Source organism: Manihot esculenta, chromosome 6 (genome assembly GCF_001659605.2).
Source record: "Manihot esculenta cultivar AM560-2 chromosome 6, M.esculenta_v8, whole genome shotgun sequence".
In the NCBI taxonomy this organism is placed as follows: domain Eukaryota; kingdom Viridiplantae; phylum Streptophyta; class Magnoliopsida; order Malpighiales; family Euphorbiaceae; genus Manihot; species Manihot esculenta.
In genome coordinates, this window is record NC_035166.2 from 19,532,039 (window position 1) to 19,559,711 (window position 27,673).

General features: G+C 32.1%; 3 protein-coding genes and 1 non-coding gene across 4 annotated transcripts; 1 reads left to right on the plus strand and 3 right to left on the minus strand.

The window, feature by feature from the left end:
- Positions 1 to 2,908: 2,908 nt before the first annotated feature.
- Positions 2,909 to 19,533, minus strand: LOC110618138 (DNA damage-binding protein 1). The gene is made up of 19 exons (XM_021761204.2): positions 19,294 to 19,533; positions 17,185 to 17,233; positions 16,918 to 16,977; positions 16,745 to 16,836; positions 15,688 to 15,739; positions 15,438 to 15,500; positions 15,233 to 15,282; positions 14,244 to 14,319; positions 13,878 to 14,087; positions 13,688 to 13,794; positions 13,467 to 13,575; positions 12,754 to 12,954; positions 12,442 to 12,657; positions 12,165 to 12,275; positions 6,823 to 7,098; positions 6,273 to 6,547; positions 4,304 to 4,652; positions 3,920 to 4,204; positions 2,909 to 3,666 (listed from the first exon to the last, which is right to left on the minus strand). The coding sequence occupies exons 1-19, from the start codon at positions 19,395 to 19,397 to the stop codon at positions 3,085 to 3,087; spliced, it is 3,267 nt and encodes a 1,088-aa protein (XP_021616896.1). The 5' UTR covers positions 19,398 to 19,533; the 3' UTR covers positions 2,909 to 3,084.
- A 1,605-nt stretch (positions 19,534 to 21,138) lies between these two features.
- On the minus strand, positions 21,139 to 22,991 carry LOC110616954 (photosystem I reaction center subunit psaK, chloroplastic). Its single transcript, XM_021759494.2, has 3 exons — positions 22,713 to 22,991; positions 21,638 to 21,718; positions 21,139 to 21,438 (listed from the first exon to the last, which is right to left on the minus strand). Exons 1-3 carry the CDS (start codon positions 22,794 to 22,796, stop codon positions 21,211 to 21,213), a joined length of 393 nt encoding a protein of 130 aa, XP_021615186.1. The 5' UTR covers positions 22,797 to 22,991; the 3' UTR covers positions 21,139 to 21,210.
- TRNAR-UCU lies at positions 21,766 to 21,838 on the plus strand. Its single transcript has one exon. It is a non-coding gene; the product is annotated as a tRNA-Arg (tRNA).
- Positions 22,992 to 23,399: 408 nt separating the features above from the next.
- On the minus strand, positions 23,400 to 26,435 carry LOC110616833 (glucan endo-1,3-beta-glucosidase 13). Its single transcript, XM_021759329.2, has 4 exons — positions 25,592 to 26,435; positions 24,608 to 24,946; positions 24,052 to 24,088; positions 23,400 to 23,788 (listed from the first exon to the last, which is right to left on the minus strand). Exons 1-4 carry the CDS (start codon positions 25,644 to 25,646, stop codon positions 23,689 to 23,691), a joined length of 531 nt encoding a protein of 176 aa, XP_021615021.1. The 5' UTR covers positions 25,647 to 26,435; the 3' UTR covers positions 23,400 to 23,688.
- Positions 26,436 to 27,673: the final 1,238 nt, after the last annotated feature.

The following is a 27,673-nucleotide window of genomic DNA, read 5'->3' on the forward strand; positions in this document are numbered from 1 at the left end:
TGATGTTCTACTTTAGACGAGAACAACCACAATTTCATTCAAGAATAAGCTTGCCTTTCAATTTATTTGTGAAAATTTAAATAAAACAAAAAACTAATACTTGATCCTATTTTTTAGCCCATGACTTCTAAAAAATAGAAACCATTACTCTTAAAACAGAATAACAATAGGCTCAACAAACTAATAAATTAAGAAAAAAATATTTTCCTAAACTTTGGCAAGCTACGACCATGTTTCCATGCACTCCATAATCCATGTCCAATGTCACCACCACCATCTGTCAACAACCCATTACCTACGTTAGATGCCTCAGCCACATGCTTTTTCTCTTCTAGCTTCAGTCCATGTATCGTGAGTTCTTTTTTAAAAAGAGACTTCCTTAATTTATCAGTTAATAATTAATACCTAACCCCTTAATTGTAACTAATTACAAATATTTTTTTTAATAATGTCTTATTTTGTAACATTGAGAATGAAAATTTTAAATTCGAATCTAAATAATCAAATAGATGATAAATATAACATAATTTTATTTTTTTTAATTTTAATAATTAAAAATATTAATAAAAATAAAATAATTTATTAATATTTTGAATATTTTATAGCTATTGTAACAAATTAACATTTATAGTTTTAACATTTGTAATAATTTAATTTATTTAATTTGAATTAACTTTTTGAATTTGTAACTAAACAATGGTGAATGTAACATAATAATTTATTTTATTAACTAAATAAAAACTCAAAGTTTAAACTTCTTGCTTTTTTAATATCTAAAAAAAATTAAGAGATTAGGTTCAATTATAATCGAACCAACAAGTTTTCCCAATAGATTTAGGACCAAAGATGTTAAATAAAAAAAATAGAAAAATATAAAAAAACAACTAATTACAAATATAAGTTCAAAGACTCAGATCAAAGTTTAACTATACGCAAACCAATAAATTTTCTTGATATATTTAATTTAGAATTCAAAATATTAAATAAAAAATCTAAAAAATAATAAAAATAATTAATTACAAATCGAGCTCAGGAGCTCAGATCCAAAGCTTAAACTGCTTGCAATTAAGAAAAGGAAGTGCTTAAGTTATAGGTTTGGATAAATCTTGAGGGCTATACTGTAATTTAGCTTAATACTTAATAGTACACTTTTCTAAGGATCCATGACAAGAGGTGAGTTGAATGAGGAATCTCAAGAAAGTGGGGATTTTTTTAGATTTTATTTTAATTAATTAATTTATTTATTTATTGGGTGTTTGATAGTGAGAGATTGTCTATTGTGATTATGGAGACAAAAGTGTTGTAAAATTTTAGTCCATTGTCTGTTTAGGTAGATCCAAAGATTCCAACATCATTATTCATCCAAAGTGCCTTGTCAATTACCTCTCCTACTTTTTTTTTTCCAGGGTAACCACATGAAATTCTGAAAAATAGCTTGAATGAAGATAATGAACATTTTTTAATTTTTTTTTCCAAAAATAAAAAATAAAAAATGTTCATTATCTTCATTGAAGCTATTTTTCAGAATTTCATGTGGTTGCCCTTTTTCATTGTGATTTTAGAGTCATAATAACAAACCAAAATTCCAAATCACTTTATATCAATTGATTCTATTCTCACATTTCATCAGAAGACATATTCCAAGTATTTGGTTCCTTCAATAATTGATTCTCCAACTACTTTCTTTAATAGATTTTAATATGTTGTGAATGAATAATGGTTATTTTATGGTCAATTGGGGAAAAAAATTCATATTTATGTGTTTTTATATTCTAATGTAAATGTTTTAATTTTAAATTCTAATCTTTTAATTGAATTTTAATTATAATTTAAATTTCAAATTAAGATATAAAATTAAATTTTGCACATGACATGTGATATGAAAAAAAAATTATTTTTTTAAAATAAATAAATTTCAGAAACAAATTAAAATTGTAATGATGTATAATCTTTTAGCAATTGATAATGGATCATGTGCATACTTCACGCATTTAACTTTACAAAATCTTAGTTTTAAATTTACATTATTAACAAAAAAGATTAAACTAAGATTTACATTATTAACAAAAAAAAGATTAAGATATCGAATATAATCTAGTATTATTATTATTATTTTTTTAAAACGGGCGATTGAGAGAGTAGAAACGAAAACCTATGAGATTTATTCAAATACACTTACCATCATGATAAATTTGAGTATATAATCTAATGTTATTGTTATTTTTTTTTTAACTTTTACCAACAGTTTTATTTTAATTTTGTGCTCATTAATATAATATAATAGTTATATAGGGTTTTAGGGTAACCAATTGAAAATCATAATAAAAGTTGCTGTAAATATAAGTATCCAAAATATAATTTCATAACATAAATTATATCATTTACAAAATCATCGGAGTCAAAATATAAAAGCTAAAAGAATAAATATAAAGCCCAAATAATTAATTTTAATGTATTATAATCACATGATTAAAAAATAATTGAAAGATAGTTAAACATCTCATTTAGCTATTTGGGTGTAAATAATAACCAAATAGTTGATGATATTATTTAAAATTTAATTAACATCAGAGTATTATATTAAAATATAAACTTGAGTCCTAAATCCAGGAAAAAGAAAAAGCAAGCATAAATTCAATTCCAATTAAAATTGTAATGAATGCCAGACAGCTTGTCAGTGTGTTTATATATATATGTCTTAAATAAAGCCATACGGTTTAAAAACAGTTTAATCACTTAAAATTTTCATAACTAAAATATTAAATTTAAACTGTTAGTTGCTCAAATGAAATTGAAACTCTGAACCCTAAATTCAGTTTTGTTGCCTGGTGTCGGAGCACGAGAATTACTAATTGCCCCAATTTTTTCCCCCTTTTTGTGGATTACCTATTTATACCAGATGTACGAATAATGAAATTCTTATGGACATGATATTATAAAGAAAATTTATATGTTACACATACATTTCCCAAGCATACCAATTCAGACCTCACTCCAAACCAAGAGACGAGTAATTGTTGTATGCGATTCAAACAAAAGGAACAAAACGAAGAAAAAGGAGCAGCAATCTGAACAAGACTTGTATCAATGCAGCCTTGTTAGCTCTTCCACTCTCTTGGACAATTCCTCCACCGAGACACTCATTGCCTTAGAAATCTCATCCATCCGAGCTCGGCTCAAATCAAGGAATGACTCTATTAGATCTCCATCCAAGAAATTTTTAGCATCTACTGTTTTCTTCTCATTGTTGAAAGATCTCCATTGCTCATGGCTCAACCCTCCTACTCCCTTTATCACTTTCCTCAAGTTTGTCTGGAGCTTTTCCAAAAACATGTATTGTTCATGAGGAAGTGAAGCGATGACACCAATTACACCATTAACGGTGCCAAAAATGATAGTTGGAATTTGGCCCACTTCAGAATCTGGCATCCGCATGACAAGGGATCCATGTCGGAATCTATTCACAAATTCTCCAAGATGATACTCACCAACCACCTCAAGACGACCCCGTTCCTCATCAGTAGCACCTTCACTGTTCTTTCGTACTGTGAACAGGTTGAAGTTATTTTCTGCACCCAGGTAGATGTCATCATCAAGAATCTCAACAGCTGACATCCAATTTGCATTATAATCACGAGCTCGCTCCTCCATAGCACCTTCCTCGTGCTGAAAGCAGGTTAGCATTGTGTGTCAAATGTGAAATTGCCTAGCTATACATCAAAACTAAATTGCGAGCTCAAATATATTATCAAACATGAGACAAGAAAGAGTTGTTTTTCCCTGTAGTCAACAGGAAAATAATAGTAATAACAACATTTTTAGGTGGTGTCGAGCTGAATGCCAAAACAATGCCAATCATTTAATGGGATGGATTGGTGAGATTGAAATTATATATTTGTGCTTAATGCGATTTACTGACCTTGTAGATTAGCAAGGAGATTGACTTCATCAGATCACCAACAACAATGAAATCACCACGAGTTTGTACATAAAGTGCCAGTATATGCCCATGATGTCCACATTCAGACTGCAGCTCACGAGAACCATCATCTCGAAGCATCCACTTGTATAACTGGATTTTCTGATTTATAGCAGCTAGCAGTTTACCATTGAAAGCATTCAATGAGTAAACAGCGCCCTTAGTTTCCTTCTCAGTTATAAGCTGCAACTTTCCTTCCTCAACCATGAAAACCAATATCCGACCCTAAGAAAAACAACAAACAAGATGATAAATTAGCAATCTTTAGAGTCATCTCTTTACTAAGAAGAGAAGGAACAATGGAATCTATGCAACTTTTCACACCTTAGTTGGCTCATTTTCCTCTGGCAAAACATAAGCAGTTCCAACACAGTAGTACACATTAATATCGTCAGAAAATGAACAGCTAAGCATGGAACAGCCATACTCAAATGGATCAAGTTGGTAAGTCGATATGAATTCAAAGCTTTGGTCATCCAACAAACGAATAAAATGTGTTTCAGATTCTTCTGCACTAGATTGGTTTTTCAAACTACAAATGGCAAAGGTCCGAGACTGCTCCTGATGACAGATACGCCGTGCATGTTCTCCCAAGGGAATAGTCCGGATGTGAAGCTTTTGTATATCATCAATTGTTCCAATAGTAAGTTCACCTTCTTTTGCAATTGCAAGGCTGTTTGACAATAAATAACAAATTGGTAAAACCTGAATTAGTTTTTCAGAAAGGAAGTACTTAAGAATGAATAAGGACAATGGGGAAGAGCTTTCTTGTAACATGGCAACTACTTTGTTTACTTTTGTTTTATATCCAGGGGAAGTTATTGCGCCATTCCCCTTGTAAATTCCGCAACATACTTTACTCCTTGCTTTTTGCTTTTGTTCAACTATGAATAAACAACTTTTTTAATGCATATTTGTAGCATCATAACTTAAATACTAAATAACATCATATGGAACAGTTTTCCTTCTCCAAAATGAAAAAGCAATTGCGAGCTGGCAATAACGATAACAGGAAAAATGGACGGCCAAATCCATACTTACACTCCTGTGCAATTTGGCATATTAAATTGTTGAAATAAATCAAAACCTACCTGCACTTTAGATCATAACTTATCATTGATACTATAAATACAAATTAGCTGTGCCATTTATGACTTGTAAAAGAGTTCCAGTTATTGCTGACTGCGCTCTAAATTTTGCTCATTATACTCTAAATTTTCATAAAATGACGGTGATTCTAGACTTACAGAGGGTAACTATTTCATTTTATGAAAATTTATAACACAATCTGCAAAATCTAGAATGTAATCAATAATTAGTGGTACAATTCATTAGGCCATGGCTAAACTGCGTTTAATTGCTACAATTTGTGCAGGTTCAGGTATTCTATAGGTTACAATAAATGAGTTGGTCCCAAATAGTAATGCGGTATAAATATATTTTTAGTAGAAAAGGGACACTATTTTGTCATATCATCACATACAAACTGGTCCATCTTAACACATCCATAATACTCCTGGTCCATCTTAACACGTCCATAATACTCTTATTATGACATGCAATATACCGGGGTAATACGGATACCACAGTATTCTGGAAATGGACAGGTAAACCAAATCATGAGGCAATTACAGATCCTTGGCTGCATAACATAGCAACATAAAGTACCAGATTGAATCTCTGAAATGCCTCCGTTCATTGTACTTATCCTGAGGCTCATCACATTGCAGAAAACCCATGCAACCCAACTTCCACAAGGTTCCTCTTATTTTTCTTCCCTCATGCCCTCCCCCACATCCCCCAAAAGCAACCACACCACTCAGGGTATTTTCAGCCTGTTACTTGCCGACTTGTCCGGTAAGCAGTGTTCCAAGAGTTCCTTGGGATTTTGGAAGTGTTCCATAGTGATTTAAAACAGCAACATGAAAATTTCAGAAGAACAAAAAAGAAATGGCATTTGCTTCAAATATGAGCTAGTTGATACATATTTTCAGACCCAGGATAACTAGAGAAAGGAAACATATGAAAACTTTCCAATAAAAGATAATTAGACCAGCAAAACTGCAGATAATTTGTGAATGATTTGATTCATATATGCATACAATATTAAGAGCAGCATGTCACAATCAATATTACTAAAGAATACAATAGCCTGTGGCTATTTCCAGTAAAATACACAAAGTAGGAAAAGGACATTATAAAAATATAATTGATCTAAGAAGGGAAAAAAGAACTATAAAACATATGTACTACAACTACATGCTGCAAATAATAAAGCTAGGGTGTAGCTTACCTGTCTGGAAAAGCAGCAGAGTTGAAAGGACACATGTGACTGACTTCTTTCAAATTGACGTTGCTATAGAGTAGTTTCTTGTTACTGCTGTAAATAACAGTTGGCCTATCTGATGCAGCAAATACATGAGTGGTGTTCTTGGAAGAGAAAGTACGTAGTGTTATAGGCTGTGTCCCTAATGACACCTTTTTCCGATCCGACAGCTCGCCAGTATTCAAATTCAACAAGAAGCTCAAAAGATGACCATCTCCAAGGGCACATAACAAGTATGATATCTGAACACAAATAAACAAAAATTCATACAGAATGAGAAACTACCATCCCTAAGGGCACTCAAAATACCCCCCTGCTTTGCAGGGAGGTTGCTTCCATACTCAAACCCATAACTTCGAAGTCGAAGATGGGACTATTTCACTGTTAAAATAACAAAACATTGAGTTCCCAATTTTATCATTGAACTAGACAAAAGATATAGGGTTTAGCCCACATATTTTCCTCAATAGTCAAATGAAGTACATATTGGTATTAGAAAGCTCGAGTATAAGCATACCCCTTCAAAGGAACACAGGAGAACAGAACGAGGTATAATCTCTCCTCCCAAATGCTCCTTTGTTATGACATTTAGGTCAGGCAGTGAAAATATCCTGACACTTATGTCTGTCCACATTCCGACTGCAGCAAGCTGACTATAGTTGGGATTTTCACCAATGGGGTTAATATCAAGGCATGATATCTCATACTCCAGTTGAGCATGTTTTACCTCTGTCAATACTCCATTACCGATTTCCAAATAGACTAAGTGGCCGCCCCCAGTTGCTAATAAAACCTGCCATATAGTTTAATATTGAAATTAGTTCATAACTCTTAAACTGCTAGACATGAGTGTCAACCACAACAATCCATGAAAAGAAATAACATCAAGCAAAACCTAAGTTATTGTTAGTTGCTCAAAAGATCGCATGATAACCAAAGACCCAGTTCACAAACTAAATATAAGGAAAATTCAAAATTACATAAGCTAAAAAACCAATAAAATACCCAATTTTTGGTTTAATTTTTTGGTGGATAGTTATTAAAACGCCCTCAACTTTGTCGTAATCTATAATTTGGTCCCTACTGTTTCAAAATAAGTACTTTTAGTTCCTATATTATTATTAGCTGAAAAGAAAAAGAAGGATTTGGAAGTATCCATGTTTAATAGAAATTCAGAGCCTAAAAGCCAACAAAAGTTCAAACCTTAAAGGACCAAAGTATGACCTAATTTAATAAGTCAGGAGGTCAAGGACAAAAGCCTAGAGAAAAATATCATAATTTTACAGTTGGGGACCAAAGTGCTCCTTTATTAGTGTTTCTGAAGGACTAAAGTGCTAGTTTTGCAAAAGTAGGTACTAAAGTGTAAACTAAGGTAAAACACAAAGATATTTTCATAATGATGATTTTTCAGTTGAATCAGAGCCTCTTTGGCATTGTCGTTGAAATTCTAAAAAGCACATCATTTTAGATGTTGAAAAAAACAGCTGGTTTTTTTGTCAATCTTCGTCACGCCAGGCTGACTTTGTCAATGATCTTGCTTTTCCTTAAGAAACCTACGTGGAATGTAATTGAGAACTCGTTTGAGAGAAATATGTAATCTCATAAAAATGTAAAATAAATTTCTAGATGGTTTTATTAATAAAAATCAATATCTTGTTATAATGAAAGCAACATCCAATAAGGATACAAATACTTCCTATCTACTAATGAAATTTAAAAATTCAAACTAAAAGATAATAAGCTAGAGTCTAGGAGATAATGTGTTGATCTTTTATTTGCTGAATTTGATTAGAATCTATCAAAAAGGAAAATACACATCCACAACACAAACCTCATATGGTTCTGGACCAATACTAGTTTTTTCTTTTTTTTAAAAAAAAAAAAGCTATTAGATTTTATCAAAACCCAACTGGACCAAACCTGATAAAGTTGGAAACACAAGATAAATTGAGGGGAGAAAAACAAAAACTTCAATTGAAATTAGATGGCCAAAAAAGGCCTTCTCAACTAAATATATTGTTCAATGTTACAATAGGAACACTCTTCTTCCCTCTTCCTCTCAATCTCAACCAAACGACAACAAGAAAAGAAAACTAACAAATAAGAAGTAGGAGTTTCCTCCTGAACAGGCCAATAGCGGAACCAACTTACTGTCCGGTTGGGCTACTGTATCAGCTATTTATGTTAGCTATTTATGTTTGCATTAAGCACCACATTCCATTAGCATTTACCTCAAAAAAAAAGGAAAGAAACTATCTTTTACATATTCCAAATGCATACTTATCGAATCTCCTCTCCTATTTTCCTTTATTCTTTTACCAGGATCTTCTATCACTCTTCTAATCCATCTGTAGCAATGCTTTGAGCCTAGATCATTTTTTCTTGGACTTGTAATTGTGTTACTAACATTGCCATCATTTTGAAGATTAGTCTTGTCCTTGAGGTTGAATTGTGGAAACTAATTCCATACATCCACCATATCTGTCCATGTAGCCTCATCTCTAGACTTTCCATTTCACTTCATTAAAGCATGCAAAATTGGGTTCCCCCTTCCTACTTTACCTTTCACTGCAATACTTCCTCTAACTCACATTTCTCTCTAATCCTTCAAGCAACTCCCTAGATACAGGGTAGTTCCCCACTACTTCCTTTGACCATGAAACATGAAATACAGGGTGTATTATAATGTCTTATAACTTCATTGACTAAGAGCTGAACTATTGTCTTAGCAGTACAAGGGTATTGTATTTGGAAAAGTGATCAATCACAACCTGTAACACACAATCAGTTGCATAAGCGCAAGCCTAATTATGAAATCTCTAGAACTATCCTCCTAGGCTCAATTTGGAATCAACAGCTATAGAAGCCTTGATGGTGAAGTAGTTTACTATATGATCCTAGTAAACCAAAAGCATAACCAAAAATTTATGTATTCTTTTCTTCATACCTCTTTGGTGTAGATTCAATGTTGATCTTCTATTATTGCAAGATGCTCCTAAATGTCCACCTCATGGCGTGGAATGGAATTCTGCAATCAACTTGGAAATGTTTGGAATCCAAGGAGAGTAGTTGACAGAACAACACCCTTTGTAGAACAATCAATTTTGAATGAAGGAAAAACAAGTATGCAGTTGATAACACTCTACAAAATCAACTATAATTTCTCTAGAAGTGATGATTGTGTTTTACCTCATTGATTTGCTCCCGTTCTAACGCATTGAGTGACTTAACATTTTCCCTTCAATATAGAGTATATGCAGCTATCCGTAATGTGAAAATCACAACTCAAAAGTTCAACCACCATACATTGTTGCTTAGGAGTTGATTGCTACTGAAGATGTTTAAGACTTCCCTAATCCGTATGAACCACAAATTTTCTTCCAATAAGGTAGGTTGCTAATGTTGAAATTGCATATGCTAATACTATAATTTCCCATTCATAGGTGGATTTAGTTTGTGATTTAGGAGACAAGTGAAGGGCACTCATCAAGTAAGATAGGTCCTCCCCCATAACAATGGCCCTCAAGTGTCTTATTTAGCGGCATCATATCAAGTGATACAATTGTTTGAACTTGTAAACAATCCCTTTAATAAAGATCCAGAAACTTCTAATGAGAGAAATGCCTTGCACGCCTTGCACCCCTATTTATGTGTGATGTAGGTTGGGGTCAAAACCAATGGTCATGAGAAGGTTATAGGTTATTTTTGGTGGGCTTGTTAGCCTCTGATCTAGAACTCCTAGGCTGCAAGTCCACTAGACCATCAATGTGAAGTGGAGGGGGGCCTACACGTGCATGTAGGCAGCTAGTAAGGCTTAATGACTGTTATGAAGCTCAACCCAAATGCATTGTCCATCAACTACCTCCATCACTGCTATCTTTGAGGTTCACCTAACAATAACATACTGAATAAAATACATTTGTCTCCCAAGCAAAAGATAATTCTAAGTATATGCTTTTATGAGATCTAAGTCTCACCTTGATTTCATCTCATAAGCTACTAGGAAGTCTCCCAATCGCTATTGATTCGAAGCAACTCATGGTTCTAATTATATCTTTTGTCTACCAAGCAAAAGATAGTTCTAAATATATTGATGCTTTTATGAGATCTAAGTCTCACCATGATTTCATCTCATAAGCCACTAAGAAGTCTACCAAACACTATTGATCCGAAGCAACTCATGGTTTCTAATTATATCAATGTCTTCATGAGCACTATTTCTTACTTTGATTTAATCTCATAAGCCACCGAGGGAGTATCCCATATACTATTGATTCGAGGAGATGCATCTTGAGCATTGGGAAATATAACATGGTTTGTCTATAACAATGAGCAACAGAGTTGTCTATGTAATCACTCACAACCTTTCTAGACGAACTACTACAATTCACTCAAACAAATTAAAGAGCATTGCCTTCCATACTGGTGTGCTAGTTCCACTAAAACTTCAGTGTTCTCTAACACAACCACCTTAGCCAATGTAGGGTTGTTCCTTCCATACACACCAACGTACTTTCATCTCCTCTCTAGTCTAATTAACGGCAAATATTGTTCATTCCTTGCAAGCCATCCTTGAAAATATGGCAACTCAACTTTCTTAACAACAAAAACAAGAAGGCACTGGCTACAAGTCTCCCATTTGGAGTATCACTAGTGGTAGTAGTTTGAGGGGAAGGATTAGAAGCCTTGCTGCCATCGATAATTGACTTTCCGCTGATTAATATTGTAAGCAAATTTTAAATTCAAGCAAAACATTTGCTCATATTCTCACAAAGCAAGCATTGTTTCTTCTAAATTTGACTTTGTTCAACTCTTCCATTATCATTTTGGTTTATGGGATCCAGCAAGTTGTCAAAAATTTAATAGAGTTAGGAACATAAAAGATAAATCAAGTGGAGAAAAACAGAATTCAATTGACATTAAATGGCAAAAAATTCTTTCTCAACTCAATTGTTTAGGATCAAAATAGAAACATTACATCCTTCCTCTTTTGCTCAATCTGAACCAAACAACAGAAAATTAAAAAATAAGAGCCAGGAGAACTCCTTCCAAACTAGCCAATAGCATAGCCCCAGCCTATAGCTGAAATATGAAATTAGAATGCGCTGCCAAATGCTATAATATCCACTAATTGTGCTTGTATTGGCATTTGGCACCCCTTTATGTTAGCATTCCAAGTGGCAATATTCCCATAATCCCCCCTAAAAGAAACTCTCTTTTATATCTTCCAAGTGTATGCTTGAATCTTCTACTCCATCTTCCTTTGCTCTTTCACCAAGTCTTTTTAATCCCTCTTACATTCGTCATGTAGTGAATTATTAATTGCTTTGGGCCTAAATTTCGTGGGTTTACAATTATGTTACTAAGCCTAATAAAACTACACTGAAACAAAATTAGGACTCGATGGACCCTTTGTTCTGGTCTTAGTTATCCTAACTTGAACTGGAACTGGTCTGGCTGGACCTCGCATACCAGCCATGTATGGTTGTAGTTATTTGATTCTATATTTGTGTGCTAATTGCACTAATTTTGGAAAAAATTATAAAAAATAAAAAATAAAATAATCTTGAGAAGTTTCATTTATGAATTATTGCAGAGAGAAATCAACAGCACATATATCGAAGTACAAAAAGTCTTAGAAATACATGGGTAAAAAAACAAAATATATACCAAAGGGCTGTAGTTTTTACCAATGTAGTCAACCAGCCTACTCTCAAAAATAAATAAATAAAGCTTCCTACTTCCCTCCCATCTCCTGAGATTATTGCCTGTTATTACTATTCAGTTTATGGTGAATTGCAAGCCCATAACCAGGTATCCCCAACTTTCAAACAGCCTCAGAAATTGTGAGAAACAAACCTGGGTGGCATTAGCAGTGGCAACATTAATTGAATAACCTGATGGAGCATTCCACTCGGTCCGGAACTCTCTAGTTGTAGAACTGACCAATCTCACACAGCTTGATGTAACCTGTCAGGTAATTGATCACTCAGCATATATACTGCACATACTATTGATAATTGATACATAAATTAGTTCTCTTAAAACGCATAGATCAAAAAACAAGGATTAACCAGTCAATCAGTATTTAATGAGACCTGTGTAAAGTTTATTTATAAAGAAAAGGTTAACCTACTTGCACAAGCTGATTGTAGACAGCATAATGGCAGAACAAAGTCTGCACTTGTGAACTAAAACCCTCTATTTCAGTTTCTTCCAACTCATCCTCAAGGTTCATTGCCAAAATTCGAGTCTCACTAATAAAACTAACCACCAGGAAGGTGTCAAATGGATCATCGGTGGAAGATCTTAATGACCACATTCCTTTGATACCTTGAAGTTCCACAGATGCCTACATATTACATATAGTCGTCAACAAATTTTCCAAGAACATACTGATTTTAGAGATGAAATTAAAGGAAAAAAAAAACCATTGAAATAAGGTAACCTGTTCATTGATTCCTATTCCATTTCGAACTATGCGAAGAGAACCATCCTTGTATGCTCCAGAGCAAGTTACAACCTGACCTTGGCCTTGCCTCTCAAGGTCCACGACACAGAAATCAACAATCGGTCCCAAGTTGACATAACTTTCCAAAACCTCAACATATGAACCTTTTGCATCAGGTTGTAGATTTAACTTTATAAGCTGCATGACACCATTATATTTTGTTAATATTCTAAATTTCTAATACAACAATGAAGTTATTAAAAAACAGAAGGGAGATGCCACACCAACATGTCCAAATTACTTTTGCTTTACAAAGGCACAAAAGAAAGCAGTTCTGCAATCATATGCCCCGTACCCTATTAAGCATTTCAATGAAAATTGTTTTTGGATTCTGTCAGATAACAGAATATTAAAATTTACAACACTAAGGTTTTCAAAGGAAAAATCTAAAGAACTCGTTGAGTCTCAGCAACAAGGAAGGCTGAGCCAGAATGCCCCGCTACCTCCCCCCACCCCCCAAACGAGGAAAAAAAAATAGAGAGGGAAAACAAGGCTCCAGGTACTCTGCCAATGACTTCTATTGTTAATTGCACTCAATCTGATTTCCATCACATATGCGTTCAACTAGTTACTAATCAGTACAAAATCAAAGTCATACAGATACTAAAAAAACGATGAGTGTCACTAGTGGATATTAATGTCTACCACACCTGAGAATCTCCATAGCTTGATCCTATATAGACAACAGCATTATCTAGATATGATATGGTAGATGCAATAGAAGTTTCTCCCAAGAGCTCAATTTTTAGCCCAGTCACCCTGCAACAAAAGTGTACCAAGTATTAAGAAGATTGCACTAATTGGACAGAGTTCAAATGAAATTTTCTCAATGCAATTTATCCTGTAAACATGTAATAGAAGAATAACTCACTTCTCTTTCTCATGGGTTATAACAAGAAGGTGAAGTAGCCCAGCATGGTCACCAAGCAAGTACCTAGAACCATCAGCATCAACTCTTCCATATGCTCTTGTGATGGACTGCGTCATATCAAATACTTGTAAGGAAAAAAAATGCAAAAGAAAATAGGTAGCGACACTAGAAAAAAGAGCCAGTAGGCTACAGGTCTTATAGGGATTGCTTTAAAAGCATTTGCACTGCAATAGACGATTGTTTCTTCTCCAATAATAAGGACACCACACAGAGGTGGGGGCACTGGTATGAGCAAATCAGCACCATTATCAAGGTTGTTCTGAGACCATGGACCCTCAACAAAATCCTTATCTTTCAGAGCAACCTCATATGTTTTGACATGACGAGCATCTTTATTATCCTGCAACATTGGAAAATATAATAAGGCCATCCTATCTATTCTGATCATTTGTTACAACTTATATGACACGATATAACCAAAAAGAGAGAGAGAGACAGCTGAAAAAACCACAAAGTCTAACAAAATAATAAAGATGTACAAGGAAATATTATGGACCTGGTAAAGAACAACAATTGTAGGTTTTGAACAACCATAGAGAAACTTGATATCCAAAACTTGAAGTTCCTCAAGCCTGCAAAGAAAACAGCATAACAGCTGGTACTATTAGCATATAAATAATCACATACCAATGCTGTCATAGCTTACAAAATCAGGAATTTATAAAGGCTAAACAAACAATATAAAGTAATATCATGCTTTTTTCAAAATTGAATTGTTGTGACATCTCATTATGCAGACATTTATTCCACTCTGAATTTCGAAGTTGGCCAACAAATAAAGAATATAAACAAATAATAATTATTATGCTCAAATAATAGTTGCATCTTCTTCAATTTCTTGTCAAAATGTGCTGCAACCTATGCAAATCTATACCTATTCTATGAATCTCTCTGTAGCCATTTTCCTAGAATCTCATTCATATTGTTGAAATTTTAATCCCCAGTCCTTCCTATGCTGATTCAGCCACTGCATTATCATATCAATTGGAAACTGCTCCAGTTTAGACCTCCCATAAAGCAATGAGAAGGCTCTGGTTCTTGCTTGTTGTATTTCTTCCTTATGTTAAATTGTTAATAAAAAGAGTTTGCCATGTTACTACACTATGAAAAAGAGGGCAGGATGTCTTTTTTTTTTTTTTTTTTTGGGAGGGGGGGGGGGGGGGAGGGAGGGTGGAGGAAGAAGATAACATCTGAAATAAAAATCATTATAAGCAATAAATAAAATAGTATATACCAGAAACCAGGTTTACCTACAAAAATATAATGCTATTAATGAATAAAATGAGCACACAAACACACATCTGAAATATGTTTGAAACATCAAACACAGGAAGAGTGTTTGAATTGAAACATCAAACATAGGAAGTCAAAAATCAATTTTTGGAGTCCCTATCTTCATCTTCACCAGTTTCATTACTTACTCTGCTAGGTAACAGAAAACATGCAAAAGGACTTGCATAAACTAGCAGATATGAGATCATATACCTTATGTTAAAAGCTTCTTTGAGCTGTCCTTTGTTATCAAAAGGAATTACCTGACAAAACAGCAAATTGTGGTTATGATGGACATCTTTAACACTGTAATCAAGAGCATCAATGCTCATAAGAGCATATTATGAAAGCAGCAGCAGCAATCTCTCAAAAGATTATGCTAACTAATAAGGTTGAATTCGTAGGAAAAACTGTGTACCTTGAACAGCCCATCATACAAATGGAGTCCAATTAATCTACAATCTGGATCAATTATGCCAATCTGCAAAAAGGAAGAAAGAGAGAGAGAGATAGAGTAAAATTTGTGGGATGAGTTTTGCTGTTATCGCCAATGAAAAAGTAACATAGAAACATTGAAAGAAAGGAAAATAAAACTCCTCCAAAGAATAATTCAAACAGTTATGAAGTTTGATGAAAGATGAAAGGAACCTAGAATTGTCGTTAATTACCTGACCATTGTCTGTTGGACGACCTATACGGTCAGATACATCTCCCATTGCTCTAAAATAAAGGAAACAAACCTTGTCATTGAAATGTGATGAAGAAAGACATCCAAGGAAAACACACAATTTGGCAACAAGTATAACAATAAAGTAGAAGCTTGTATAACATGGATTGTATTGTAGCCCAAATGAGAATGAAAGGGGAAAAAATTGCAAAATTGCCAACTAAGACGGGAGAAGAAAAAGAGAAAGAGGACATCGTGTAACAATGCATAAAAGTCCAGTATATATGATTTTCCAATTTTGATCAATTTTCTTCTCCTCAATATTAACAGTCTAATTGGTATAGAATTCTTAAGATAGCCAAATTTGTCTGCAATACAGGATATTGGTCAGACGCTGGCAGTTATAGGCTTATAGCCCAAGAATTTCCAATTCTTTAGTAAGTTTTTTCCCTTTTTATTCAATTTAAACAGAGAATTAGAAATTTTCTGTCCAGAGACTCAGCATTAGAACCAAAAGGGAAAAGAAATTCCAATAAAAATAGGGAGAAAAATAAATTCCATCATAAATGTAAAGGAAAGAGAGTTTTTCTTCCTTTATCTGAAAATTTATTCAAGAAAAATAAGACAAGTTACTATGAGATCTTGAAACAAAATTTAAAAAAAAAAATCACATCTGATAGCCCAGCTGTCCCATACACAAATAAATATGCACATAATTTCCAAAATAAAATAATACTTAGGAAATTTAAAAAAAATGGCAGAAAACCCTAGATCTGAACCATATATGCCTCTGTAGGACTAAATTTTTCTAGATGAGTGCAACTTGCACACTACTAAACTGTGAGTCGCAAGCATGAATGCCTTGTAACCCCATCATCGAATTGTTTTACAATTTCTCAGCATAAAGGTTTACTGAGACTCAAGTTATCCACACAGGAAGCCAATCACTGCTGTCAAGAAGTGAACATTTATATGGACACATAAGCACAAACTAAGTATTCAAATATCAAGCACCAAGTGAGAAAATCAACAACAAAGCTGATATTAGACGTTTAAACCTTGTAATAAGTTCAGATGTCTCAGCATCCCACTGAAGGACACAAAATTTATATCTTTCTGTAGCAATAAATAGAAAATCCTGTGCTTCACCCTGTTTCAAAGAAATAAAGAATTAATCTAAAAAAAGCACAACTATGTAAGAAGATGAGCAAAAAAAAATGCAGATACTCACATGAGGGCGGAAAAGTTCAAGTGTTGCAATTCTACCATATATTGGGACATCTAACATAGGCTGCACATAAAAAATTTTAATTATTTCTCGAGTTTTTTTTCTCATTTATAAATGGGAAAAAAGAAAGCTTTAAAATTCACTTCTATAGTTCTATAAAAGAAACTTTAACATGAAAATCTCAAAGTACATAAAAAGGGAAATATTGAATATTAATACAATGAAGACATAATTATGCAGGTGTATATAGAACAGAGAACACGTGGTTACCTGTAATCCCTGAGGAGTTAGCAAATGGATTTCGATGCGAGTACATTTCCTGAAAGCACACTAGGTGATGAAAAGATCTCTAACTATAAAATTACAATTTTAAACATGAAATGCCACTGCATTGAAATTAATGTGTTGATATTAAAGCAAAATGCATAGAAATTTGATTAAAGACCAACAATAGTGATAAGCAGTTGTAATGGTGATTACAGATGATGCGTGTTGATCAATAGCAGCATTCCAACAAATTTATTAAAAAATATGTTTTGGGACCCTAGTTGTATTTGTTAAACTAGTGACTAGTCCCACATAATACAAAATTAAAAAAATTACAACACCCTCCATAACATTTCTATTTTAATAAATTATAAAATATATATAAAAAACCTCAATTTGAATAAGTGTAGTCCATATTTCATTACCCCTCTAATTTATCATATCAAGTACAGATAATTTCTATTATCTTAACAATTTCCTCTTGCTGTACTTTGTTTTACTCCATTCCTCATTTGAATGCATTTTCTATTAAACTGCACTACGCCATGCCAAAGATCAAATCATTCTTCCACTGTATTTGCATTTAGCATCCTATGCAATGAAAATCCAGAAGCCTAAAAAATGAGTTTAAATGATAATGGGATGAACTGAAAGCAACATTAAACAAAAGAATGTGGTAAATTCAAATTATAGGTTCTCAAAGACTGCATATTTTAAGAGGATATGCAGAAAAAAGATGGAAAAAAAGATTGGTTAAATGAGTAAATCTTTAAGGTAGAACATAGAGATACCCACAAGCTTCAGCACTTAAACATAATATTTGACCAGAATAAAGCTAACAAATGTGCCCAAAGACTGTGTATATTGTATGTCCCTGCTTATTTTAGCAAAGCTGCATATTGCTACGTTAATTTTTCAACTTTGCAAGAGCTGCACACAAATGGCATGGCTAAGCCCATGGCCAGCAGCCCCCACTAGCCAAAAATAAATTTTAGTATTATGCTATATTTATTTGTGTGGATTCAGGCCACCCCCTTGGCTCAAGTTCCTCCCCCGGACCCCAGCACAGATGAGACTGCCAAAGCCAGCTTAAGTTTTTTCCTTCTAACATTCAAGTACAATTGTATTTTGTAACTTCATTTTGACCCATTTCATAATTAACTCCTAATTAAGTAAAAATTTCAGCTCATCAAAAAAGCAAATTGTAATTGCTTATACTTGTATATACTCGTAAAAAGATCAAGAACTAAAGGCACAACTTGGAATTAACATAGAATTAGAGAGAATTTTGTGTCGCAGCAGATTGCAGTGACTTTACCTATGTTATTATACAACTTTCTTTCTCGCCCATTGTCTATTAATATTCTCTATTTTTTCCTTATTATTTATTCCACACTTAGAATCGACAATTTTACTCATGGGACTTTCATTAAATTGGATATTTACTATAGACGGATGAAAATTTTGGTGAAAATTTTCATTAATTTTTAACTCCTTGTGTTTTTGTAATTATATGCTACGAAGATTGTGAACTTATAAAACTTTTCATTAAAGATTAAGTAATTATGTTTTGTGAATTTGTACGTTTGAGCTGTGGCCTAGTAGAATTTCAAGTCAGTATAATTACAAAGTTATCGTCATAAGCAATAAGCGAAAAAAAAAATTATTGATGCGTATTTTCTGATGAAGGGGTTCTCAACTATTAATTTTCAGAAGAGAAAAAAATTAGAAAATCTTCATCCTCCAGTATCAATTTCTGGCCCCGCCACTGCAAACTTACAGTCAGAGAGACACGCCTACATGTAGTTTTTGCCCAAATAAAATGCTATGAACGTGAATGTTTAGTATTCCGGTTAGTTAAACGAATTTCCAAGCAAGCGAATCAAAACAGAAAGTTTTTGGCATTCAATAAAAATTCCAACAATATCATCAACCAAATATTGATGCGAGGCGATTAAAATAGCATAGAAATGGGCAACAATTATCCCAATACACGGAAAAAAAAACCCTAAGAGAGTAAAACCAAAGCCTAATGAAAAACAAAGAAACGAACACAGAGATAAATGCATGGATGCTGAGAGGGAGAAAAAAATAATAAAATTAGGGGATTACGCAATAATGAGATTAAGCTCTTGAGGACTAGTGAAATTGCCGACGCAGGAGTGAGTAACATTGGTAGGCTTCTGAGCCGTCACGACGTAGTTCCATATGCTCATCTCTTCTTCTCACTCTCTCTCTCTCTCTCTCACTCGCTCGACGGTGGAGGAGCCCTAGCGCTCTCGCTCTCGCTCTCGGTGCTTTTTGGGCTTCTGTGAGCTGGTTTTTACAGTAAGCGGCAGAAGCTAGAATGACCTTCTACGAGCCTTAAAATGCCACGTTCATCCTTTTTCTTTATTACTATAATTAATGCCTGGCTCAATGGTCGCTAACCGTACGACGAAATTCGACGTCGTTCTCCTTCGAATTATCCTTCCCTTTAGAAGGATGCCTATATGGGCGATTTTGCTTTTTTAGGAAAGTAAAACCTTATGGTTATTTTTATAATCATTGGAATTCTAATACATCAATTGCCCCTGTACCTTAGGGAGAGATTTTTCTCGTACTCTGATGCTCCGTTTTTTATTTCAAACTGTGTGTTAATTATTTCTTGCAAATAGAAGATAATTCTCTTTTTTTTATTAAAATCTGTACATTTTCTCTATTTTCACTTTGATTAATTATATATAATTTTATCTTTTTGATTTTAATGAAAGATTTAAACTCTTTGAAAATATTTAGATGAAAGATCTCCTTTATTTGATTGTTATATATTTTCTTTTATAATCTCTTCGAAAATAAAATATTGATATACATAAAATCTTTTGAATATTTGATTTTATTATATTTACTTTATTTTTTAATATTATTTTATGCATGTATTGTTAAAAGAGACAAATTATATTTATAATTAACTCAATTTTATTTGTAAAATGAATAATTGATGTATCGAATTTAAAATCTTTCATATTTAATTAAATATATTTATAATCGAATTGAATTTAATAGTGTTTATTATTAACATTTGGCATATAATTTTTATAAAAGTGTCAGTATTTAGCATTTAAAATTTATAAAATATAACATAAAACTTTACACTTTATAAAAACATAATATGAATTCTTACATTTTATAAAGTATAATTATTTAACTTTTAAAATTAAAAAGCATGTAACTTATATTTATAAAAGTAATATATTAAAAGTTAACTACAAAATAACTAAGATATCAATTGACTTTTTATATAAAGTTTAAAATTAAATATTTTAATAAATATATAAATTAGTCCATTCTATTATAATCAAAATTATATTCCCATTAATTATAGTACAATGACAAAAAACTTTTTATTATATTTTTAATTTCAAACAACCAAATCCTTAAGACAATCTAATTTATTAATTTAGGTTTTATATTCTTTTACAATTCACTCCAATATTATTACACGTTGATCCATAAATATTTTAATTATTTACAAATAAATAAATATTACATGTGTTCCTAACTAAATATTTATTATCTTTATTTATAAGTTTACAAATAGATAAATGGCGTGGACAACTACTTCATCACTTAAATTAATAGAGATAGAAGGAGAGATTAAAGAAAGGTCTAAAGTTTTCTATTTTATGTAGTATATAGGGACAATTATTTCTCTGAAATTTTAAGCCGGTTGCATATTTGAAGATATGCTCTTTAAGTGTAAAGCTGATAAAATTAAAATCAATAACCATTAATCAATAAGTGTTGGGACGAGTGATTCGACACTTTTTTCTCTTTAAGTGAAGTTGAGGAATGGAGCAAATACTCGCCGAGAATATTTTATCTTTAATGAGTTGGTCCGGTGTAAACAGAATTCAGTTTTAATATAATGGTTTAAATATTTAGGAGTATATAATAAGTACGAAATGAGATTAGGAGTATGAGAACAATATCACATTGAGATATGTTCAAAGGAATTTAAATAAAAAAAAAAAAGAAAATTTGAAAAATTTACAGAGATCCAAGGTTCTTAAGGCCAAGAACAATGCCAACACCAATAATATGACCAACAGTACCACAAGCCAAGGTATCAGCAAGAGTGAAACCAGCTGGATCACCGGTTTGAAGTCCAGAGTCCCTTGCTTCAAGCTTTAATCCTGCAGTGGCCTTCCTATTTGCTGATGGAGCCAACCCAAATCTACCAGCAAATAGCATTAGGCTTGTTGTTGTCACCATTATCTGTCATTTCAAATTCCCAATTTAACATTATTTACTATATCACAATTTAAGCACTCATGATTTTCTTTTCAATTAAATCTTAAAGGAAACAATTCTTTTAAATATATTAGTTAAAAATATTTTAAAAATTAGTTTTAATAAATTTCGTTTGTAAGAATGTTAAATGACATGCCCAAATTAATATGCAGAAAGTATTTACCAAATTTGTGGGTGAGCCAATGAAATCCATGCGAGTGCCCAATGCTCCATTTCCCTTTCTCCTCATGGGCCGAACTAATGCCTGCATAAAATCAGTTATTAAATGAAGGGCTTTGATGGCATCACCAAGCGCTCGTGGCCTAATGGATAAGGCATCTGACTTCTAATCAGAGGATTGTGGGTTCGAGTCCCACCGAGCGTGATCCTTTTTTACTTTTTATTTTTTATTAGAAAAATTATTATTTAACCTCAAAAAATTCACTAATTAATCCATAAATTTTTAAAATATATTAAAATTTAATATCTAAAAAAATTCACTAATTAATCCATAAATTTTAAAAAATATATTAATTAATCATTTCATTATTTTTAGCCGTTAAGTGTTGTAAAATAAATTTAAAATACTTTCAATACAAAATGATTAAATAATATATATTTTATAAAATTAATAGATAAATTAATGAATTTTTTTATATTATATAAATTAAATAGTAAAATATAAGAATAAAACTAATAAAATGAATAATTAGTAGATTTTTTAATATTATAATAATATTTTAATTTATTTCTTTTAAATTAAAAGTTTAATTAACAAATTTTTTCATAATATTTTTATTTTTTATTTTCAATTTATTTATTGTTCTTAAAAAATGAAGCATTACATTTTAATACTACAATTATGCCATATATTACTAAAAGGACAAGGACTTTACTTCATTAATATGGATAATGGATAACTAATGAAATCTAGCTTAGTATTATAATAACTCGAAAATTATAAAAATTAATTATACTAAAAAATGTCTGATATCTAATAAAATTATTTACGAAATCTAAGAATATACATTTCAATTAAAATAGGTGATTTCATTTGATCTAATGATCTAAGGTAAGGGAATGATAAAAGAGTAAAACATGAAATTTCAATATTGCATGCTAGATGGCAAAGTATATATGAGAATCCTTTATAATGAGAGTTGGATTTCTCTCCTCCCTCTCAAATATCTAAAAACAAGAACAAAAATATATTACATGGAGAAGAGGAAAAATTAAGAGCAATATGAAGGATGACTTACCAGGGATTTTATAGGGGCAGCTGAGAATTGGGGCTTCAACCCATTGAACTGTGGGAGAGTGGTCATCATAGATGCTGCTGCCATTTCCACCAATTTGATCTTCTGTGATAATTTTGTAAATTGTTTAGGGATCTAAAATCAAATATAAAATGAGTAAGCAATTTTGAATCATAGCCACATGAGCACTTTGTGGCTTTAGAATGCTTGAATTGGATACACTCAGATGCTTGATGCTGACTTGGCGTGATACCATAGGATTTGCTCAATTGGATAAGGTTTTGGGGGGCTTGAGAAATCTTGTAAATTTTTTTTAAATGAATGTTGTGTGCTGACCTCGACAGGAGTGGGAATTGGGTGGGCTTGGTCATCAGCAATGCATAGGCCGTTTCTACAATGGGCCATCTTCTAGTGCTTGAGCCTTGTCGGATAAAATTATTTTATGAATTTATTAGTAGATCACATCATAAAATATGTATGTTATTTTCGTTATTCAAATGTTGTTTGGACAATTACATGTCATATTTATCAATAAATTAGATTATTAATTTTAAAAAATCATTTTTCTTAAAAATTAATTATAATTAAAAAAATTTCGAAAACAAGGAAAAGGACACTAAACCTTAAATCTCAAGTGTCCTAAAATTCCACCTGCTTTAATTAGGTAAAACACAATTAGGGAATGAGTGTAATCCGAAGCAAGGAAGCTTTAGCAGCTAACCCATAATTGAAAAAAGCATTTGGGAGACAAAAAGGCAAAGGATTTGATTGCAAAACCATATATTCCAAACCCACAAAGCTAAGGCAGGCATCAGCATACATGACTTAACCATTCCAATTACCAAAAAAGGATTAATCTCAGCTAATACAAAAAAAAGGAGATCTTCCTCTTAATTAAGAATTTCTTCCCCATGAAGAGAATTGGTAATGCCTTCATCATCATCAAGCTTCATCCACAAGTCCTCATCTGCACAAATACTCAGCTTCTCAAGTACAAAAGGAGCAAAATCACAAGAAACTTCCACCATACTATTTTTGGCATGCAATCGGAAAATGGGGGTGCCGAAGAGTGAAGAGATCTATAGAAAACATTCCTCATAGAGGAAAATGTATAATGTTAGAACATCGATCGAACAAAATATTATTAAATTTAATCAAAGATGATAGTCGAGCAAAAATTTCTCTAATAAATATCATAATTTTTTTAAATGACGCATTATATTTATTTAAAAAATTGATATTACAGTTTTTCTAAGGAGTATAATGTTGTACTTATTAGAAAAACCGTTAATCTAATAACTATGCAATATCTAATTTTACCAATGTAGAAATCAGAACATACCCCAATCCAGGTGCAGCATAATTGCATTTTCCATAACCTACATGTTAACAACCACATTAATTCATTTAAAGTATAAGATTACATAAATAATTGTAATATTTTGCAATAAATACATTAGAGGCAATACTACAATAACTGGTATAAAGCAATGATTCTAAATTGTTGTCTTTTATTCTTTCAGGGCTAGTATAGATAAATAGCAATAGTTTTAAAACTGTTATATATATTTTCGCTGTCGTAATATAAGTCAGTAATTTACTTTTTGTTTGCAATAAATAAAAAATATGATTAAATTATAATTTTATTAAATATAAAATAAATATTTTATTTTAAACTGCTGTCAAATTCTTGTTTTAATTGTATTAAGCTAACAATTTTGGAAATGCTCATAAAATACTGTTATCTAAACTATAAAATGCATTAGTGAGGTAAAAGCTTGAAATGTTCATAAAAGAAGTTTCATGTTAGAACTGCATTTGATAGGACAATTCAAGGGGCTTACATTAAAATTCTGACAAAATGCTTAAATTTGAGCAGGAAAAGAGAGAAATCTTACTAGGGTTAGATTTGGTTAAGGTAGCAGTTCCTCCAAAATTACAAGCAATATCAGAATTGCCATTTTGCTGGTAATAGTTGTTGAAAGCAAAAGATGCATGAGAAAGAAGTGTGTCAGGTTCAAAACATGAACCACCCTGTTGGATTGGAGAGCAATCAGCCATGCCTAGACCACAGGCCCAGTCTAATGCATTCTGCAGATCTATTTGAGACACTCCTGCAAGAGCCACACACCATGTGGTTCCACCTAGAAATGTTGTGTTTCCTTCTGGAGGTGATAGTGTAGTCACTGGAATTGTTGCTTCTGCCTTCTCTTGAACATTTGCCTCCACTGCCATCACTGATTTTTTCAAGGATTATTAGACAAATTTAATTATTACACTACAAAGATGCACTAATACCTCTAGCAGCTAATTAATTATTTCATCGGTGTCGTATCAATTGAACTTGGAAGCACTAAATTTGACCATAAGGGAACAGTCCCAAGTCCAAGGGCTAGGCAGTCAAAAAGACAAATGTCATCATTAGCATTTCTGCTGAACTGTTTCTGAGAAAAAGACAACCTTCAAGCTTAACATGGATAACCAGTTACACCCCATGAGTGCAAATGAGAAAACAGAGATTGTACAAACAAACAAAGACCAAAAAGCCTTTTTTTTTTTTTCTAAGAAAAAGAAACTTGACTGTAATATAACAAAAGAATGTTTGCTTCTGAATCCATAATCACAACTAAAAATGAAAAGATTACACAAGAAATAATTAAAAAAAGCAGGTTTGTGTTTGTTAAAGTAGTGAAAATATTAACAACCCAAGTGCTGGTGATGAAGGTTTGGCCCAAAGAAGTGATGAGAACAAAGAAAAACACCACACTAAAAGCTTCATCTGTTACATATGTTTTAAAGTTTCATATAGCAGAAACATAAGAAGCCATGACATGAGCAAGAAACCATCATCAGATAAAAGAAGAAACAACGAAGTAACATACCCAGAAAGCATTCAAGAAACAAGAGACATCGTAAAGCCCACATCTTCTTCCTCATGGTGTAATGATTTTTTTTCTTTATGTTTTAAACAGTACCCAAATGAAAAAAAGCAAAAGTTTCCGCTATATCTCTTAGCTCTTTAGCAAGAACTCGGCCCTTCTTTGTCTCCGAGATTGGTGAGTGAAAACTGAGAAGCAGTGTAATAAAAATGAAAAGAAAAGAGAGAGGTCTGAGGAATCAGCAATTTCTTGCAAGGAAAATATGCTCTTTTTTCTGGGTCTCAATAAGTGTGCTATTTACGGAAAATGGGTCTTGCCCCTTTTACAGCCTATGGAACGCTGTCCCTTTTTAGGCTTTTCAAGCACATCCCCACAGGGATTATAACTAGTTGGTAGTACTTTATCTCTAAGCGTTGTTTCACGAAATTTAACTTAGTCAAGTTAACTATGAGCTTTCTCCGGCTCTCTTTTTTTCTTTATTTTCCTTTTTTTTCTCTAGGGTTCATCCTTTGACACTTGCCACCTATCGGCCTTTTCTGTTTCACCAAGCAAGAGAGGCATCTCACCTTTTCCAGCTGTGGATTTTCCTCCCCATTGCTGGGTGGATTTGTATTTTTATTTGCTTTTTTCTTTCTCTTTTATTTTGCTACAACCTGTGCTTATCAGAGAGAGGTTTTTTCATGGGGTGCATGTTCTTTTTTTCTTGCTTATTTGTGTTTTCTGGTGTTTGTAGTTGTTTGTTTTTGTAGGACACTATGGAAGCTCAACAAAGAGGTCCTATATGTTCTCCCTTCTGATCTACTTGCCCTTCTGGAGATTCAAGATGAATAGTGTTTTCCTCGGTCCAAATCCGTCTCCAGCTTGGTAGCCTGTCCCAAGAATGGTTCCGTCCATCTCCAGTGACACGAAGCTCGCTACTCATAGTCTAGATTTTTTATCCTTCTTTTCTTTATCTCTGGATCTCTTTCCATGACTACCGATGCTGGATCTATTGCCTTTCACGTTGTTTTGTGTGCTTGAAGGTTCTATCAGACTCACTTGACAACTGGGGTGGCGTTTCGTCTAGTAGCAGTGGTGGCGTTCCCTGTTCAGTTTGTCTAGCTAGTGTTTTAGTTCTGACCTATTTTCTTAGTCTTTTTGCCAATAGTTTTATGGGCTTTTCTTATATGGATCTTGAACTTTTCTAAAGTTGCATATGAGTTGGTCCTATTTATTATCAATACAAGTTTTTTTTTTTTTTTTTTTCTTAAAAATGTCAATCTAACTTGAGTAGAGGTCCGTTCAATTAAAAATTAAATTAAATTAAATTAAATTAATTAAAAATTAAAATTTTGATATTTATATAAATTAAATTGAATTAGTTTTAATTAAAAATTAAATTGAATTGAACCAATCTCATTTAATTTGATTCAGTTTATTTTGATCGGTTTAAATTTTTAATAAATTTTTTATTTTTTTATTTTTAATATTTTAAAATTTAATTTAAATATTTTAATTTACGATGGTATAACTTTTTCATATTATTAAAAATAATATATTATTATCACTAATCAGTTTGATTTGATTTTTTCTTACTAATATTAAGTTGAACCGAAATAACTAAAATTTCTAAAATTAAAAACTGAATTAAATTAAAATATTTAAAAAAATTTAACTAAATTTTTAAATTAATTCAATTCGATCAGTTTTTTGAATTTCAACCGAATAATGCTAATTTTTAAATTTAAATATTTTAAAATTTTTAAGATAAACACAAATTTAAATTCCACCTAACATAATTAATTCAAAATCTATCTTTAACCAAACTATAATTAATAATCATATAAGAAATAAATAATTAAAATTTTTGTGATTGATAAATTCTTTTTCATCAATACAATAAAAGATGAAAGAAGATTTAGCAGTAGTAGTGCAAAATAAATAATAACAATGTAAATTTTCACAAATATGATATTTTAGTTAAATTTTTAAAATTATAAAACTTATTAGTATATTTTTTAAAATACAATGACTAACTAGTAAGTTTAGTAATAATATAAAATTAAATAATAATTAAAAATAAAATGAAAATTAAATAAAAAATCT